Source organism: Marmota marmota, unplaced genomic scaffold (assembly GCF_001458135.2).
Source record: "Marmota marmota marmota unplaced genomic scaffold, marMar, whole genome shotgun sequence".
NCBI lineage: Eukaryota > Metazoa > Chordata > Mammalia > Rodentia > Sciuridae > Marmota > Marmota marmota.
Genome location: NW_026000229.1, coordinates 20398799 through 20418388, shown reverse-complemented (window position 1 = coordinate 20418388; position 19590 = coordinate 20398799). Strand labels below are relative to the sequence as shown.

The window sequence follows — 19590 nt, the reverse complement described above, 5'->3', positions numbered from 1 at the left end:
ATCAAGGCAAGCATATCTATCATCTTTAGCATTTATAATTTCTTTATGGTAAGAACATTCAAAATCCTTTCTTCTAGCTGGTTGTGGCAATACCAGCTGCTTAGAAGCCTGAGGCAGGAGGATGGCAAGTTGGAGGTCAACCTGGGCAACTTAGTGAGACCCTGTCTCAAAATAAAAAATAAAAATGGTTGGGGATGTAACTCAGTGGCAGAACACCCCAGGATTTAATCCCCATTTTTCACTTTCAGTTGAAAACTTTAGGAACAAATGTAAATACTATCTCAAGAAGTGATTATAGTTAGTGGAACTCTTACTTGACAACATATTCTTTGTTTATTTGGAATCCCATCTAACAGGTTAAACTAGAAAACTTTATGGTTCAGTTTCAGCAGTTTAAGCTGGATAGAGGTCTTTTTGAAAGACCTGTTAGTAAAACTGTGGATGACTGATGTGTACTTGGCATTAGAAAATATTATCTGCAGAAAGTGAGGCTTCAAGAGTTGAATAAAAGAACGGGTTCTTCTTTTCAGCACACCAGTGATTAGAGATAAGCTTTTTGCTGTTATTGATGTTGTTTCCCAGGGAAGAATAGGAAACTAATATTCAGGTCTAGACAAGTTTTGCTGCCAGACAGAATGTTTTTAAGAGCTTTTGAAACTTTGTATCTTCCAAACTGTTTACTGTGAGTTTGTATGTTTTCATTGCTCTTAAATGAGCTCGAGTAACATTAAATGAGTTAGTATTATAAAAATGTGTCTAAAATAAGAAACTTTTTTCTTTCTTGGGGGATGACTTCTGTGGCCTTCATTAAATGCAGGGGTTTGTTTGTTTGCTTTTAATTTAGTGATCTATAACTTGGAATGGTCCTAGAATGTTTTCCTGCCTTTCATGGGAAAGAGAATTTTTGAAGATCACTGACCATTTGTTTTATAGACTGTCCTTTGGTTTGGTTTCTCTGGTATTTCCTCATGATTTGTTTATTTGCCAGGAATCTATCACACAAGTGGTACTGTGTTCTTCGTGGTATATATTGGGAAACACTCCATTGACTTGTCTTATTGCTGGTGATACAAACTTTTTTCTCTCTTGGTTAAGACACTTTCTTCCAGGTTCTGTTAGCACTCAGTAAACTAGTAGGTTATGTTATCCTCATTAAATAAATAATGAATAATGTAAGACTATGCAAATTATGTTGTCAAATTTTTACTCATCTACTGGGCATCTACTGATTACTAAACTATGACTCTAATGGTTAAAAATTGGTGATTTCTCTATATCTATCATTCCATTTATTGGTTGGCAGTCTACTCTAGAAAAGACTGTTTCCTTCTTCCCTAATTATTTATTCATTTTTATCAATATGGACTCATGGATTCCTATTTTATTCAAAAGATTCCAAACTCTTTCTATAATATTCGATGCTCTAATTTTCTCTGACCTGGGACTCCCTTAAGCTAGCTCCTGTGTTCTTCTGATATGCCCCATCATTCTTTGGACACTTTCTGGTGCAGCATGAGTTCCCAGTTAATCTTGTACTTTCCCTGACCCAATCTTGAGAATTAGTAATTTCTTCAAGCAATTCTTGTTTCTTTTAGTGATGAATGGGATTTAGAAACCAAGATCTAGATGCTAGGTGTGCTAATTGCTTCAGCCCCTCTGCTGCTTCCAGATCTTTTCTGTGAATTATGGAATATGCATACCTATAACACGAATAGCTGTAACTGTTTTTCCATCTCTCTTGATGTATGAAGTACCATGCACTCACTCTGATATTTCCAATTCCAATCCAATATGATGAGGTTAATTCTTGCCTTTCCCTTTCCCAATATTCTCAATGTATTTATCTAGCCCAAACAAAGGGAAAGGTGAGAGTCTTATCTGTTTTGTGCTGTTTTAACAGTATACTACTGACTAGGTGATTTATAAAGAACAGAAATTTAGTTCTCATGGTTCTGGAGTCTGACAAGTCCAAGATCAAGGTGCAAGTACCTAGAATTGAAAGGAAAGTGACCACAACACTTGGAGCGACCAAGAGATCTTTTTGCAGCAGTGCAACAGAGGAGAAAAGAGAGAGAGAGAGAGAGAGAGAGAGAGAGAGAGAGAGAGAGAAAGAGAGAGGAGAGCATGCGCGCAAGGGAGACAGAGAGATCAAGAGAGAGAGACAGAGCAAGAGAACAAGAGAGCAAGAGAGGGGCCCAGCAGGAGGGAGTTTTTATAGCCCAAATCTAACGGGGCCTCTGGGTCTGCAAGCTGCCTTGTTGGCACAAGGGAGGGTTGAGTGTTCAGCCTTGAGTGGGGGTTGAATGTTCAGCTTTGATGCAAACAGGTGATAAAGGACCAGACAGAGCGGGGGTTTGAGTGTGTGGGCCATCCTGCAGCTAACATTTGTTCAGCCTGCTCTGCAGATAACATAGTTCAGCCTGTTCTGCACCTAACATTCCTCCCTTTTTGTTTTTCTAAGCGACACAGGGGACGTCATAAAGTCCTCTAGCTACTTCCTGCTTAATGGTGGGTGGCGTGGAATCTAGAAGGGAAAGTGGAGGAATGTTCAGGGGACAGGTCTGTGAACACCATGGCAGCCAGAAATGACATCCAGTGGCTATAGACAGTTATTTCAGAAGGGTCAAAGTCCATAAAGATTTCTTGAAGCCATTGGTTGTCAATGGCATCAAACCATTTCTGAGCAGAGAAGATCTTTAGTATCAGCCATTGTTCCTGTTGTAGGGACTCTAGGAAGTATCGGAGGTGGCTTGGTTGAATCCAATAATGTTAAGGGTGACAGCCCGATTGCAGCCAGTGGAAGGGCAATCGCCTTGACCCATAAACTGAGAGTGGGTGGTGTCATCCTGGTGCCATGTTGCTTGGATGTAGAAGCGGCATCTGTGGTTTGAGATAAAAATTTGAGAGAGAATAATGATTAGTAGAAGAAGAAGAGGGTTGGTGAGAAATTTTGAGTTTGGTGGTCGTGGTGGAAGTCCAGGACTGGAAATTTGGAACAGGTGCCTTTTTTAAGGCAGGAGACATAGTACCAGGGAGAGTGGCCCAAAAGCTTGGCCACCATTGGGGTAGTAACTATTATTGTATGGGGTCCTGTCCATTGAGGTTCCAACGATTGAGAATGCAGTTCCTGAAGTAAGACTGAGTCACCCAGTTGAAGAGGGTTCAATTCAGTTTGTGGTTGTGCTGGGATTGAGGCAATGAATGGAACAGGAAGACACTAGTCTGCATGTTCCCTTAGGAGTTTGCATAGAAGTGTGAGTTTAGGCAGATAGAACACAAGGGGAGGAGGAGTGATTGGAAAGCTTTGGTTGATTAAGAAAGGGCACCCATAGAATTGCTCAAAGGGGCTAAGGGCTGAGGGGGTCCTTGGGGCTGCCTGATTCAGGTGAGGGCCAACGGCAGGAGATTGGGCTAGAAGAGGCTGAGTTCAATAGCATGTTTAGTGAGATGATCCCTGAGAATGCCGTTAGGCCTCTCAACGTTACCCAAGGATTGGGGGTTGGTGGGGGATGTGGAGCCTCCAAGTGATGTTGAGACCTTTGGAGACTAGTTGAACAACCTGAGAAGTGAAGGCTGGACTGTTGTCTGACTGGATGGAGGCAGGAAGTTCGAACCTGGGAATGATTTGCTGGATGAGGATGGAGGTGACAGTGTTAGCAATCTCCCTGGAGGTAGGGGAGGCTTCTACCCAACGTGGAAAAGTATCAACCAAAGTAAGTAGGTAGCTAAGCTTTTTGTGCCTAGGCACATGAGTGAAGTTGATCTACCAGTCTTTGCCTGGCTAGTGGCTCCTCATCTGAGGTGTGGGGAGTTTAGGTTTGATATTTCCTTGTGGGGATACTGTAGAGGAGACAGAATAAGCACAGTGGACCTGCTGGAGAGTAGTTCTCATTCCTATGAAGTGAAAGAGGGGTTGTGAAAACTGGAAAAAAGGGGTTAGAGAGGGTTTTAGATGGGCAGAGTCTCTGGAGCCAGAGGAGTTGGTCATGAGTCGTGGGTCTCTGTCTTGGGCATCAGGTCTGGTAGTCTTAAAGAAGTGGACCGACTGGTTGGTGAATTTGTATATCTGATCTTGCAGGAACTTCTGTAGGCAATTTAACATACATGGTCCTATTAGGAGAAACATAAAGAGGACTAACAGGGGTCCTGTAAGGGGGAGGAGCCAAGGCCATAATTGACTGAACATTCCCCATGGAGCCTGTTGGCCTAGTTGCTGTCTCTTCTTTTCTAGCTGTTCTTGTCCTTCAATACTCCCAGGAATGACTGTGTTTTGGCTTAACTGTTTTTGGTAGGTGTTTAAGATCAAGCTGGTCAAAATTGACTTTGTTTTTATCTATTGTTAAGAGTCAGCTGTGTTCCCATAGAGGTCACCTGTGGGGGAACTTGAGAACAGCTTCTTAGTTCTGCTAGTGCCATTTGCGCTAGGATGGGTCTAGGTCTTGTTTGACCATGTGGCTTCCCTTGGAAGCATCAGGGATGTCTCCTGTCTCCAATGTCCCTCCTATTCACAGCAAGTGCACTGATTGGCTTTTCATTGTCTAGTGGTCTCATTAATCTCCCTGATAAGGAGGTTATGTGGCCCAGAGTTGCAAAGCTCTTTAGAGAAGTTCCCTGTTCCCTGGATTTCAGACTGACTCAGAGGGTAAGAGCGAAATATTAGTTTTTTTGGCCATTTTAATTTAAGTTTTGATCATAAACATCCAGCAAAGTCAGTTTCACCTTAAATTAAGAGTACTGGGCTTTAGCTGAAGTCTGGCCTACTTTGGAGTCATTCTGACATATAGTAAGATGGGAGGCAGAGCCTTATCTCAGGTAAGGCTAAGATTTATAAATCTTAGGTAAAGTGTTCTATTATTGAACTGATCTTTGTTTTTAAATATCATTTTATAAAGTTTACATATATTGTTGCTTGATGTCACATGAATACTAACTAATACAATATGATATTACATTTAAATTGTACCCAGTTTATAGAACTTTATATTAATCTTATTGATAACAGGTCCAGTTATAGAACATTAAGTGATATAAATAAATCTCCAATATGTTATTTTTATAAGCCTAAAATTACCATGCAACCTTTTGGAGAACACCAGCTTGATATAATTTTTTTTAAAGCTTCTATCTTAAAGACTTATATACCTGGAAAATATGAACACATTTAATACACAAAGAAGAGTAATAGTACCACAATTACATTGATGTTTTATATTAATCAAGTTTAGCTCTTAAAGAAATAACATATTACAATATTGCAAAATAACAGTTGTTGTTTAACCATAGTTGTATACACAGACTTTCTTTAGCACTTACTTACACCTATATAGCCAAGGTACACAGACCTTCTTTATCACTTGCTTAAACCCTCTTATTTACTTAATAGACTCTCTTATCCAGAAACACATTTTCCTTCTATTAAATCCATACCTAGAACCTTCTAATTTCTCTTTCCTATCTGTTAACTCCTTCTTTATTCACATTTTGAAACAATTCTTGTAAATTTCTGGACTTAGGCAAATTATTCCATTTTAATAAGAGATATTTTGTTATTTGCAGCACACAATTAATCACATCTGTTGACCATTTCATGAAAATATGAACAATGTTTAAGTATATAGAATTATATTGTTGTAGGGATGGACAAGGCAAGGCACCTAAGATAGCAGCGAATATAGGGAAATAGTTTTATTTGGTTGCAGCCAGATTCAGAGTGCACTGCTTCTGTTGTAATCAATTAATCCCCTGAACCCCAAGTTTAGGTAGTTTCAGAATTTTGTACCCAACATGTAAGGGAAGGGGCTCAGAAGTTCAGAGTCTGCAGAAGTTCACAAAAAGCAGTTTTATTTTGTTTTTTGTTGTTTTTTTTTTTTCTCTGTTCTGGGCAAGTTAACCCTTCAAGGACACCTGGGAAGGGGAGAGCTTTTTCTTCCCTTTCTTTCCTCCCCCTGCCAGCTGTTACCATGGAGCTCAGTTGGTAACTTCCTTATCTTAGAAATGTAGCCATCTCTGTGAAGCCCCAGCTCAAGGCCAGAGGTCTTGTTCACATATTTTGTGAAAAACTAGTAAGGGGGGTGTCTAGCTTTTGGAGTGCTGATTTTTTTCAGCCAGTGGCCAAGTAAAACAGGACAATATGAAAAGAGGAAGTTTATCTACATTAAACTCTTTTGTAGAGATTTTTTTGCTGAAAGTCCTAAAATCAGCCACGGTGAAGATTTCTGGAGAAGGTCAGTTATGACTTTTCTGTGGGCCTGGGTAGGGAGGGGGAAAACGGGAAGGCAGGGCTGAGAGCAGCTCCATGGTGGATCTGAGAATGAGGAAGGAGTGATGTAAAAGAATAGGATTTTCCCTAGCAAGGAAAACTTGAGCAGTAGAACAGGATGGGAGTGAATATCCCAAAAAGCCTGTAAGGGACTTCAAATTCTTAGTAACCTGTTTTCAGGGATGACAAAGCAACTTTAAAGGCCATTTTATCCCAGATCTTGGATAGGAGTCTGAGGGCTCTCCTCAGCTCATTTGAGCTTTGGGTTAGCTGGTAAGAGGACCTGGTGGGACCCGGTGTGGGCACTGACAGGAGAAGAGAGGAGTGAGTGGGTGGAGGGATTCCTTCAGTAACTGCTACCTCAGTAAGGGAGCAATGGTCTGAGAACCGGCCGAGGTTTGGGTTTTTGATCTAGTAATTGGAGGGGAGAAATCAGGTTGCTGAGGTGGTGGGGGTGACCACGGAGGGGCTGGGGCAGAAGGTTGAGGGTGAGGACCTTTTTGAGCCAGGTGATAGAGTGGAGGTTCCTCAGCAAGGTCAAAAGAAGTGGATGAGTCCAGAGGAGGAGAAGATTGGGGATCATTGGTTGTGGGTGTTGGTTTGTAGGCTAGAAGAATTTGCAGAGGTTTGCAAGAGGTGCAGAGAGCAGGATTGGATCAGAGCAAGAAGAAAGCCTGGACATAAGCCATCTTTACCAATTTTTGGAATGCTCACAGTAATTGTAGAGATCCCTTAGAATGGAGGGATCCAGGGACCCAAAAGGGGGCCATCTGTTTTGGTTGTTTAAGGGATAAGTGGGCCAGGCCTGGGTGCTATATTTGATCAATTTTTTGGGTTTGATGTCTGGTGTCAAGGAGAGGGTTTTGAGGTTATCCAAGAGGCATTGTAGGGGAGAGTTGACAGGCAGAGAGGACACATTACCCATGTCGCAAACGTAGTATAAGGAGGAGGGAGGAGGACGCAAAGTAGTATAGGGGAGAAGGAAGGAGACGCAAACGTAGTATAAGGGAGAGGGAAGGAATGCAAAGATAGTATAAGAGAGAAGGAGGAAACTGATTTATTGGCAAAAGGGGCATCTCCGCTAGAGCCAAAAATCAGGAGTGCCTTAGTGGCAGGTCCGAGCTGCAGGGTTTGGTCGTCACCGAATCCTGACAGTTGAAGCTCTCGTCCTGGACGGAGCTGGAGCCGGAGCCGGAGCTGTGGGAGACCTTGACCAAGGCTTTTTGGGACCCCTCCTGGAGAGGCCGGATACTCCCAGGGCCAGAAAGAGGGGAAAGAGAGAGACAGGAGAAGAGAGAGGAAGGGGAGGGTAAGCGTCTCTCTAGCGGCCGAGTCTTGAAGGTGAGAGGACTAGGACTTTATGAGAGCCACCAAAACCATGAAGGTATGGGTGGGGTGATGTTCAGTTCTCTGTTGTGTGTCTCTGGAGGTTACAGAGTCCTTCGAGGAAGACCTACAAAGCCTGTGCTGGTAAACTAATAGCTGGGAAGGGAAGGGAATAAGTTTGAATCTAGGAGTCTATTCTGCCCTAGGAAGGAGTCCCTGAGGACCACTGTGGCCTTGAAGGCTGTGGTGGGGTGTTTTCCTCACCGCAGGTGGGCAAAGAGGTTTGCTGGACAATCAACGGTCAAATCCTCCTGACACCTCCATTGGGTTTAGGACTCCAGAAAGGGGCAACTCACCAATTGAAGGCCGGTGGTGGAAGTAGTTCTGGCAATCCAGAAAATGGGTTCAGGTCATCTGGTGAGTGGCACTTCAGAAGGAAGAGGGACCGAAAAGTGGGTTTTAACCCTCTTTCGGCACCAATGAAAGGAAAGTGACCACAACACTCGGAGCGACCAAGAGATGTTTTTGCAGCAGTGCAACAGAGGAGAAAAGAGAGAGAGAGAGAGAGAGAGAGAGAGAGACAGAGAGAGAGAGAGAAGAGCATGCGCGCAAGGGAGACAGATCAAGAGAGAGAGACACAGCAAGAGAGCAAGAGAGCAAGAGAGGGGCCCAGCAGGAGGGAGTTTTTATAGCCCAAATCTAACGGGGCCTCTGGGTCTGCAAGCTGCCTTGTTGGCACAAGGGAGGGTTGAGTGTTCAGCCTTGAGTGGGGGTTGAATGTTCAGCTTTGACGCAAACAGGTGATAAAGGACCAGACAGAGGGGGGTTTGAGTGCGTGGGCCATCCTGCAGCTAACATTTGTTCAGCCTGCTCTGCAGATAACATAGTTCAGCCTGTTCTGCACCTAACAAGAATGGTTCTTCTTACTGTGTCCTCATGTGGGGGAATTTGGAAGAGAAGGAAAGGGTGAATACTGAGCCTACACAGTGGAGAAGAGCAGGAGAGGGCAAACCCACTCCTGCAGTCCTTTTTATAATAGCTTAATCCACTCATGACCTAAACACCTCCCAAAGCCCGTGCCTCACAGTGCTGTTGCTTTGGGAATTAAATTTCCAACACATGAAGTTTGAAAGGGGATTCATTCGATCCTCTGCAAAGAGGGAAGGGAAAAAAAAAAAAAAGGAAAAGGCCAATTTGATGTCAGACATGCTATCCCATCTTTCCAGGTGTGTATTACCACATGCTAGCCCATCTTTCCAAGTGTGTATTACCACAGAAGTGGTAGAAGCAGTTCCTGTATCTTCCCAATCCTTATACATTACATAAACTAATTACAAAACTTACATTTTGGGGGTTCTTGTTTAGATATCACTTTTTATGAAAGTACAAATACTTGAAAACAAGGTCTTTTAAGTCATCTTTATATTCCCAGCACCTAGCACAGTGTCTATTCTCACTTGTGACACAATGTTACACGATTAAATACTCATTCTGGGGATGAGGTCAATCTATTATCTGCTACCTCTTAAACAGCTTTCCAATTTATGCTTTTGTATCCACCTCCTATTTGTACAATTAACACTTGTCATTCATCTTTCTCCTCCCAAAATAATCTGTTATACTGCAACCCTTCTAACAACACTTTACTTGAAAAGACTTCATTGTTTCAGTGATTTCAAATCAAGTTAGACTATCTGGATACAACACTCAATACCTTCTACAACTGAGATCTAGCTTACCACTCCAACCTTATCTCCCACTCCCTTGCTTGTTATATATTTGCTATTTCCTAAAACCAGCATCTTTCATGACTTTCCTTCATGTGGTAATCCTCTACTTCCTTTTTGTCTACATTGATGTTTTACTTGTTGGGAGCTGCTGGATGCAGATGCTTTTGAGTCCTGATACGCCGAGTTCTGAAGACTTTGTGTTCATGGCCATACTAGGTCGCAGTAAACTGGGTGTTACCTCAGCTCAGATAACAAGGCGTGGCTCCAGGAGTAGGCGTCACCCACTGGGGTTGAGTTACTCTCACCTATTCCTTTGTAATCCTACCTCTTTGCCCTTTTGGGATAGAGTATTCCATGGAAAGGTCTCCCCCAATAAAACCCGGGTTCGAGGCATGCTTTCTTGCCCACCTTGCCTGCTTTGTGGGAGCTGAGTCAGAGGAGCCGACACAGAACCCAAAGAAAAAGGTATATCTCTATCTCTGTGTGATTATTTCGTGCAGGTCCAGTTCACCTGGAATGATTCTGACTGGTTTAGTTATGTGTTGCAACAACTTGTCTTTCAAAGAGCCTAAAGGCCATTTCTACTATGCTTTTTTCATTTCTGGGTATCCCCTTTACTTATTCCTTTGTACTGTGTAACTTGAACATTCTGCCCTGTATCATAATTAATTGTGCATAACTATTTCCTCAACTACATTAGCACATGACCTTAAGGCAGAAATCAACCTTATTTACTTTTAAATTCCCAGAGAGAAATATAATACATTACATCCAACAGATTGCTCAAAATACATTATCAATTCCATACAGGACAGGCAAGGTTTTGATAGGTGATAATAAACCCAAGTAGCCATTGATTCATGTGCAAAAGCATGCAGGCAACAGGTACAGTGGTAAAGGCAGCTAGAGGAGATGTTAATGTAGTGCTTGGAAGGGCCTGGAAACCTATGGCATCTGTGTGGTTTTGCCCTACTGAAGTGTGAATCTTAAGATTTTATATATGTGTGTGTGTGTGTGTGTGTATACACACACACACACACTTTTCTGTGCTGTATATTTTTAGATAATCAAAACCTAGGATAGGACATGTAGTAAAGATTCCTTTCCCCCAAAGTAATGTAGATTCTTCAGAAAAGGGAAAGAGAAATTCAACCCACTTATCATAGAATCTTTAGGGTTCTTCAAAACAGCAATCAATTTACACTCAGGATTTTCCACCCCATTCCTGAGAGAATAACCACATTATTCTATGTATGTATAGTAATAATAATAAACCCTTACTTGATCACTTTTTAACATCTGTCAAAGGTAAATCCTTGGCTAGTTGATTTCTCTAATATAGCCATCTGGAGACCCACCCAAGAAACGGATCTAAGCCTTGACTTTGCATGGCAGGTCAGAAACAAACCCCACATACATACCTTCAGTGTGTCTGCCATTATTTACCTTGGTAAATAGTCTGGACATTAGACAAGGGAACCCAGCAAGTGGAAAGATCAATGAAATGAATCCCTTTATCTCTACATCTCAAAGACAAACTCTATAAAGCTTCATATCAAATACTTTGAGTTTGATTAAAAAGTACCACTTACATAGTGTATAGCAAACATCTTAATATCTTTACATCATATCCATTAGGAATTATAGATTTAGCACACTGATAAAAAATTATAAAAAAATTAGCTCTCTCCTATCTTTACTCAAGCTTACTGTTTCTTATATTTTCAAAATGTTCATGGTGTCCAAACTCAGAATACAGAAGAATTAAAAATGAACTGGTTAACTCCCTGCAGTTGACAAAAATCTAAATCACAAAAACCATTCCCAAGTTTTGCGGATCAGTTGGCAGTGAAGGAGTCCATTGTTTTCACCTTGCATTCTTATTCTTTCAAGTTTATAAGTCTGACTTCTCATTAGCCACATCAATGAAACTTCTCCTTTCAATGAACTTGTATGGTTTCCCCTATGGTTCCATCCACAGCCCTTTCCTCATTCCACCTGTTTCTGCTGGGTCATCTTACACTTTGTTATGATTTCAATAATCACAGATACACCAGTGACTCCTGAATCTGTACTGATGAGGCTTCTTGCTTGAGTTCAAGACTTAGCTTACCAACTACCTATAACATATCACCTATTTCTACATCAAATGTAACATGTTGGAAGTAAACTCACCTTTAAAAAGTGTTCTTTTCTTTCCACCCTAAGCCTAATTCTTCTTCTATCTCCCTAAAGTTTTCATGGCACATATGGTGGTTTAAAAAGATGTTCAGGAATTATTTTCAAAGTCTTCTCTTTAAGAGATGGAGTTCAAAACTGGACTTAGTGACTTATTTATAAAAAGGAAAATATGGCACAAGGGACAGTGTTTGACCTCCAAGACAAGATGATAAAAGACCCTGTGGCTTCCTCCTTAGTCTTTCCATGGTACAGCTCACTCTGGGATAAGCCAGCTATCACTCAAGCAGATGTATGAAGAGGTACATGTACACTGCAGCCAGCCACCAATGAGAAACCAAGGCCTTCCACCTACCCCACATACATGAACCTTCTTGGAAGTATATGCATGCTCCAAGTCCACTTGAGTCTTCACCTGACTAAGCCCCAGTCAACAGCTTGACTGCAACTCACGAGAGGATTTGAGCCAGAGGCACCCAGCTAAGTTGCACCTGGACTCCTAACTTGCAAAACAAAGAAAACCAATTCTTGTTATATCAAGTAACTAAGTTTTGGTTAACTTATTACTCACAAAATAGGTTACAGATAACCAAAATAACATCCAAACCAAAAATCCAAGGGGAAGAAATGATTAAAAGAAATGGATATTTTAACTGAACTTTCTTCCCATTCTAACCACACTTCTCCTATTTTCACAATGAACAACACCATTATTTACCTAGCTTTCTACATGAGAAACCTAGAAGCCATACTCCACTAATCCTACCCACCATATCAACAAGTTGTCATTTTTTATCTTATATATTGTTCAAGCTCACTCCCACTTTTACTGCTTTAATTCTGGCTGTTTTCAATTACTGTAACACAGCATCCTAACTTCTATTTTAGTGTTTTTCAGTTTCATTTTCAACACATACTGTTATTTATTAAACTTTACTACTAGTTTTCACAATGCATAGGAAAAAATACAAATGTCTTGCATAGCATATCTGTCCCTTTCCTATCATTTTCTTTTTCACCTCCCACATCCATAGCCTACAATCTGGCCAGTTTTCACCTTTGCATAACCTGCATTCTTTGTGGAAAATATTTCATTCTTCCTTTATAACTCCCACTCTTTTTTTTTTTTTAAACCTCAGCTTAAGTTTTATCTCATAAAATCTTCCTTATTTATCAGAACCTGGTTAGGTGACTTTTTTTTTCCTTTCTTTTTTTGATGGTGCTGGAGATAGAACCCAGTGCCTTGTGCATGCAAGGCAAGCACTCTACCAATTGAGCTATAGCCCCAGGCCTGACTTTCTTACTTACTTCATCAGAGCCCTTATCACATAGATAAGTAATGTGCTCTCCACTAAAATGTGAGCTTCAGAGGAAAAAAAAACTATCCTTGGTGTGTGTATTCATTCATTGAAGACTCCAACTTGTTAACTTATTGAGTGACTACATGACAGGCAATAATATTAGGTATCTGTTACTTAATAATCAACAAAACAAATGTGCTCCATCCTTTCAGAGATTACTGTGTGTTGAAGAAGGGCCAGGTGGGGTGGTCCCCGCTTGTAATTCCAGCCACTCAGGAGATTGAAGCAAAAGGATCACAAGTTCAAGGCCAGCCTTGGCAACTTATTGAGACCGTCTCAAACATAAAAAAGTTCTGTGGGTTTAGCTCAATCCCCAGATGCACCAAAATAACAATAATAATAGTTATTATGGTATGGCACATAGCTGCAAACACTCATTGAATTACCTTGTTTTCTAAGACATTTGTATAAATTAAATGTTTCCCACTAGAGTTATAAGTGGCCCAGGCTCATCACATCCTCATGTCTTTTTTTTTTCCTTGTACCAGGGATTGAACTCAGGGATACTTAATCACAGAGCAACACCCCAGCCCTTTTTATACTTTGAGATAGGGCCTCACTGAATGGCAGAGGCTGGCTTTGCACTTGCCATCCTCTTGCCTCAACCTCTCAAGCTGCTGGGATTACAGAATTGTGCCACTGAGCCTGGTTGACTTTTTTAACATCTTTGCTAATATTGTCAATGTCATCTCCTTGTTTATAAAGTCTCCATGTTAAAATGTAAGAAAAAGGATATAAATCATGATAAAATATATGTTTAAGAAGTTACATTAAGGAAAGTGAAAAACTAGCTTTATATATTAGGATTATCCAAATATACAGCTTACATAATTTAAAAGTAATCACTTGCAAGACACATATTCTACTAAATAAATTGAGCTAAGAAGCCTATAATCCCAGTGATTCAGGAGGCTGTGGCAGGATTGCAAATTTGAAGTCAGTCTCAGCAACTTAGCAAGACCCTGTCTCAAAATAAAAAATAAAGAAAGGACTGGGATGCTGGTGTTGTGGCTCAGTGGTAGAGCACTCGCCTAGCATGCGTGAGGCACTGGGTTTGATCCTCAGCACCACATAAAGGTGAATAAATAAAATAACGATATTGTGTCCAACTACAACTTAAAAAAAAAAAAAAAGGAAGGAAGGACTGGGGATGTAGCTATGTGGTAAAGTACTCCTAAGTTTAATCCTCAGTACCAAAGCGAGAAGGAAAACAAACAAACAAACAAACAAAAAACTCAAGTTAAAAATGGCAAAAGCCAAGTCTTTTTGGCACTCAGAGATCTAAAGCAATCATTGTCCAGATTTTTCAAAAGACCTAATTCCAATGGAATCCCTCCCTTTCCTTTGGCTTGCTGACAAATGAGGCATAACTAAAACATTTCTGGAATATGTAATAAAGTTTTAAAAAGGTGGGGGGCTAAGTGTTTTATAAAAGATAATGGCAGGATGAGGAAATGATATATTAAAATATACAAAACGGGCTGGGGGTTGTGGATCAGAAGTAGAGTGCTTGCCTAGTACATGAGAGGCCCTGGGTTTGATCCTCAGCATCACATGGAAATAAATAAAAGTATAAAAAATAAATTAAAATACACAAAACAATTTGTACTAATAAAAATGCCTTACAACCAAGAAAAAATAAATTCAAAACAAAACTTCATAGTTGAAGAAAAAAATTTCAACTGTTATTTATAATATGTGAGAAGATATTTAGGTCAAATTTCTTATATTAGTGTAGAACTCATAAATAATAAAAACAAGGCAAATATTGTCTTGAATTACAAAACTTATATTTTATAAATGACACATATTTCTGATACTTTAATTGTACATTAAAGAACAGGGTTACAAAATTAAACAACTCTGCTCCTTCTTAAATTCAAAGTGGTTATAATAACATCAGCAAATTATGCCAGGTTTTAAATTAATGTATGGTCCTATAAAATTTAAATTACTTAGAATAAATGAGGAAAAAATTAGCTTATGCTCTCTACATCCCATTTAACCCTGTCACTTTTAAACAACAGAAATTTTTTTTTTCCTGGAAAATACCCTCATCTCTACTTCCAGTAGCATATTTCAACAATCATCTGGAATTTGTGCCAAGAAGCAGGGGCATTCATCACCAAACCTGTTATACAACAAGTTTTCTTTTAACAAACTGATGGTTGCCCAACATGAAAACATTAACTTGTGACTTTTCAGAGGCAGAAAGTTTTTCTCTTTACCTTTAGTGTCTGCAATGAAATTTCAAAAAGTTTTTAACCTTTATTAACCTTCAATGATTTATCATTTTATAGCAGTACAAAAAGTGTCAAAATGGATCAGAAACAAGGTTTACAATGCTCATAATAATTTCTGACAGTGGTAATATTTAACCTTTTGAGCTAGTCTCAAAGACCAGCAATATAACTCAAATTAAACAATACATAACGATAAATGTTATTCCTAAAAAAAAAAAAAAAAAAAAAAAAAGTTATTTCCCTGTTTACAATTTTTAGAAAATGGTATAATATAAAAATATTTTCTTCATTTCCCTGCCATGGTAATCTGAAACCGCACCTAGGTTCTCTCCAACTTCAAGGGTAAAGAGTGAAACATTCCATTTTAGTAGAAACACTCATTTCTCATAGCTAGCATTTTTTCAAGGCACTCTAAAAATTCTTAAGAATGCTAAAAGAAAAACATTCCTTTGCCTACTGATCTTTTGATCATGTTCTCCCCAAATTTTTTAAAATTAAACATAAGTGGTTCTTCTGAATTTTTATTTTCCATAGTACAGTCCTTAAGTTATTTTTCTTTTATTTGGAGCTACTCCTTCATTTTCAACTTGCTGAGCAGGCAAGCAACTGCTTTTGGTTTCCATGGAAACTGGAGTCCTTCGGCTGCGTGTAGGCATTCTGGTTCCACCAACCTAAGAGATAAAGCAAAGAACAAAATAGCTTAATATATTTACAACATACCTAAGTATAGTAAACTGTATTATTTCTACATGTACTAATCATCATGGATATAATCTTCTAAATTTTTGGTCACCAGTCACATGGTTAACTGTTACTAAACAAGTTTTAATCTGATATAGTTTTAAGTAGTATAATTTTTTCAGATCAAGATAGATAAGTGAATGGAAAAGCTACTATGTTTGGGGCTGGGGATGTGGCTCAAGAGGTAGCGTGCTCGCCTGGCATGCGTGGGGCGCTGGGTTCGATCCTCAGCACCACATAAAAATAAAATAAAGATGTTGTGTCCACCGAAAACTAAAAATAAATATTAAAAAGTTTTCTCTCTCTCTCTTTAAAAAAAAAAAGCTACTATGTTAAATTTGGAAGGGGCTGAAATGTTCAATTAGAATAAAAGGGAATGACAGGGCTTTTGAATAATATATTTGCACTAATTCTGCTTAAGGAAAGGAAAAAAGAAATGAGAAAAAAAGAAATAAGAAATATGAAGGCAAAATAAAGAAAATATAAGCAAATCAGAGGTGCTGAAGAAGGAGAAGAAATTACATGGAAAAAAAGGACAGACAGTAAGATAAGGAAGAAAGGGAGAGACAAAGAAAAGTTGTTGGGCACAGTGGCACACACCTGTAATTCCAGTGACTCTGGAGGCTAAGGCAGGAAGATCACAAGTTCAAAGCCAGCCTCAGCAACTTAGTGAGGCCTTAAGCAACTTAAGAAGACCCTGTCTCAAAATAAAATATAAAAAGGGCTGGGGGTATGGATCAGTGGTGAATTGCTCCTGGGTTCAATCCCTGGTACAAAAAAAAAAAAAAAAAAGCCCAAGAGGGAAGTAAGAAAAAACAATAAACATAGAAGAAAAAACAAAACAAAAAAAAGAATACAGAGGATGGGCAAAGGGAAAGAAGGACGCTTGGGGGACACCCATGGTGCTACTTGCACCTTCATGTGTACTATTCTCCTCACTCTCCTTTTCTAACTCACTGTGTAAGGGAGGAAGGTCATTCTTTGGACCCAATCCTTTGCTAATCATAGTCCTGTTTAAGAATAAGATCTGGAAATACTGTCACTTTCTTGGCTACTAGGAGGGAGGGCAGAAAGTTTTAAAAATATGTAAAGGGGAAAGCCAGCCCTCACAGAGAAGGATGAAAGCTGTGTAACCTGAAATAATTTCCACAGAATCTGCCCATATCTGCCTGTATCTTCCCCAGCCACCACTCACACTTTGTTTCATCACATCCTATCTAGTGAATCCCATACTTGGGCACACTAACGGTGATACTGGAACTCCAAGCACTCTCTCATATTCCAAACCCAACAGAAGCAGTGCTGGTTACTGGTTCACTGAGAAAGGATCAGACTCCAGTGTCCCTTACCTATTATTTACTGCCTCTTAAAGGGACTTTTTTTCCTTTAAATTTTATTTATTTATTTATTTAGGTTTAAAATGACATGATTAGAAAGGACAAACTTAAGGCTTTGAATCTGCCAGACTCTCTGAGGTTGATGAACATTTATAACATTTCTACTAGAAAGTGCTATGATTTTTAGATATCTATATCACTCTCTACATAGCTGGTATTTCTTTTAAAGATATACTGACTATACTAATTGTATCTACTATATCTTTGAGGAAAGTCAGCATTGAAGACTTCCATTGTAAGATGGTATGTGTGTGTAAAATAAATGCTCATTATAAAAATTGTAGGAGAAAAGGGTATGAAGTAAGAAGCTGCTGCAAAAAGACTGCAAAAGTCAGAAGTAGCACAGGAAATAAAACGAACTCCTCCATATATCCTCTGCTGGATGCAGCAGGGAGGCAGACACAGGGTCTACTGGGGTCTCTTCAGGGTTAGTGCCTTAAGGCACTATACAGATGTGAGTTCTATGTTCAAGTAGATTAGGGTCTAAGGAATCACATTGGGGCAAAAACATTTGTTATATGAGTCTGTACATGGAGAGGATATGCAGATGATTTATGTTTCATACAGGTTTTTTCTTCCCCAGTTTCCTTAAAGTTGTGATTTTTCCCCATTTCTGCTAAGGCTAAAAAAATCCCTATTGGTGCTTAGCTGAAGGGAAAGAAAAAAAGTAGAAAGTCTTATTTCCATGGTCTGCTTAGGAGCAAAGCAGGAAGGTGGGGGTAATCCCCACTAAATGTAGGGCTAGATTGTTATATCATAATTATATCCAAAATGTTCTATTGACTTATACACACACACACACACACACAAAATCTCAAACTAAGTTTGGTTGTCTCATTGTCTATAGTACCTAGTGTTGGTCTGTGTAAGAGCCTGGTCCTGGTTAAACTCACTAAATATTTGTTCCTAAATTGAATACATGAAGTATCTTAAAAATACAAATAAATATATCGCTGTGCTCAGTGATATACATGTAATTAATTGTTAAAATATATATTTACACAATCAAACCCTGAACATATAGAATTTTTCCTTTTCCAAATAAATTATTATTATTATTATTTGTTATACAAAATCACATTTTGATGGGAACAGAAAAGACAGTAGAATGAACCATACCTAACTTTCCTATGGTTATATATGAATACACAACCATTGTAACTCCACATCATATACAACCACAAAAATAGGAATTTATATTCCACGTATGTATGATATGTCAAAATACACTCTACTGTCATGTACAACTAAAAAGAACAAATAATAAAGAATCAAAAGCACATTTTTGGACCACATTTTTAAAAAAGTAAATCATGATAGTATTTCAAAAACATAAGGTACTCAACATTATTCTAGTGTTAATCTGTATCAATAAGGGAAGAATAAAAATATTACTCAGTTCTTTTTTAAAAACACCTTGGACAAATAAATTTATCCTTCTATTTATAGTTGTTTGAAGTCAAGACATTAAACCATTAATTTTCACTTTAGAAGAATAAGCAACCCCTGCACAGAATTATATGTTATGGTTCAGAAACTATAATCAGTGTTTCTAAATTAAAGAAAATCATTCTTCTAGAAAGAATACAGATCTTCAAAAATGGTTTTCAATTATTATTTCCTTAAGAGGTTATAAAAACCACCATTTATATTGTATGTAAACTAGGGATAGTCAACCAAAACTGTAGATAAAATAACTTAAGATGCTAACCGTTAACTTTCTCCATTCTTTTTTTTTTTTAAGAGAGAGAGAGAGAGAGAGAGAGAGAGAATTTTTTAATATTTATTTTTTAGTTTTTGGCAGACACAACATCTTTGTTTGTATGTGGTGCTGAGAATCGAACCCGGGCCGCACGCGTGCCAGGCGAGCGCGCTATCGCTTGAGCCACATCCCCAGCCCTCTCCATTCTTTCACTGATCTCAACTGGTTAACCATATTTATATTTTCTTGGCCAATGTTAACTAAGAATGTACAAGGAGTTCGGTGTTCAATAGCTGCTTAGCATGCAGAAGGCCCTGGGTTCAATCCCCAGCAGAAATAAATAAATAATAAACAAACAAATCCTTCCAAACTCTAACATTAAGGTAAAGAACTGAAAAACATAAACAACCCTATTCACTGTAAATTGTTTTTAAAAAAGTCCTCAATATTTGCATTCTAGCTATTTCTCAAAAGGACTTAAGGACATTTACAGATTAATTTACTGTAATATAGAAGGGAAAAAAGAATAGAACATTCAAAGGGTACACAAGTGATAAATTCTCTGAGGGTAATAACATTGAAAAGATTATAAAATTCAGTAATTTTGATTCAAAGATTTTTTTTTTTTTTTTTTTTTTTTTTTTTTTTTTTTT

General features: G+C 38.8%; 1 protein-coding gene across 5 annotated transcripts in view; it reads right to left on the bottom strand.

Annotated features, from left to right (window-relative positions):
• Nucleotides 1–14622: 14622 nt before the first annotated feature.
• Ice2 (interactor of little elongation complex ELL subunit 2) overlaps nt 14623–19590 on the bottom strand; it is a 46831-nt gene continuing 41863 nt past the window's right edge. For all 5 annotated transcript variants that reach the window (XM_015480595.2, XM_048793827.1, XM_048793826.1 and 2 more), the window contains one exon: nt 14623–15768. In XM_015480595.2, coding sequence (XP_015336081.1) covers nt 15640–15768 — 129 coding nt within the window. In that variant the 3' untranslated portion in view covers nt 14623–15639. The remainder of the gene's footprint in view (nt 15769–19590) is intronic.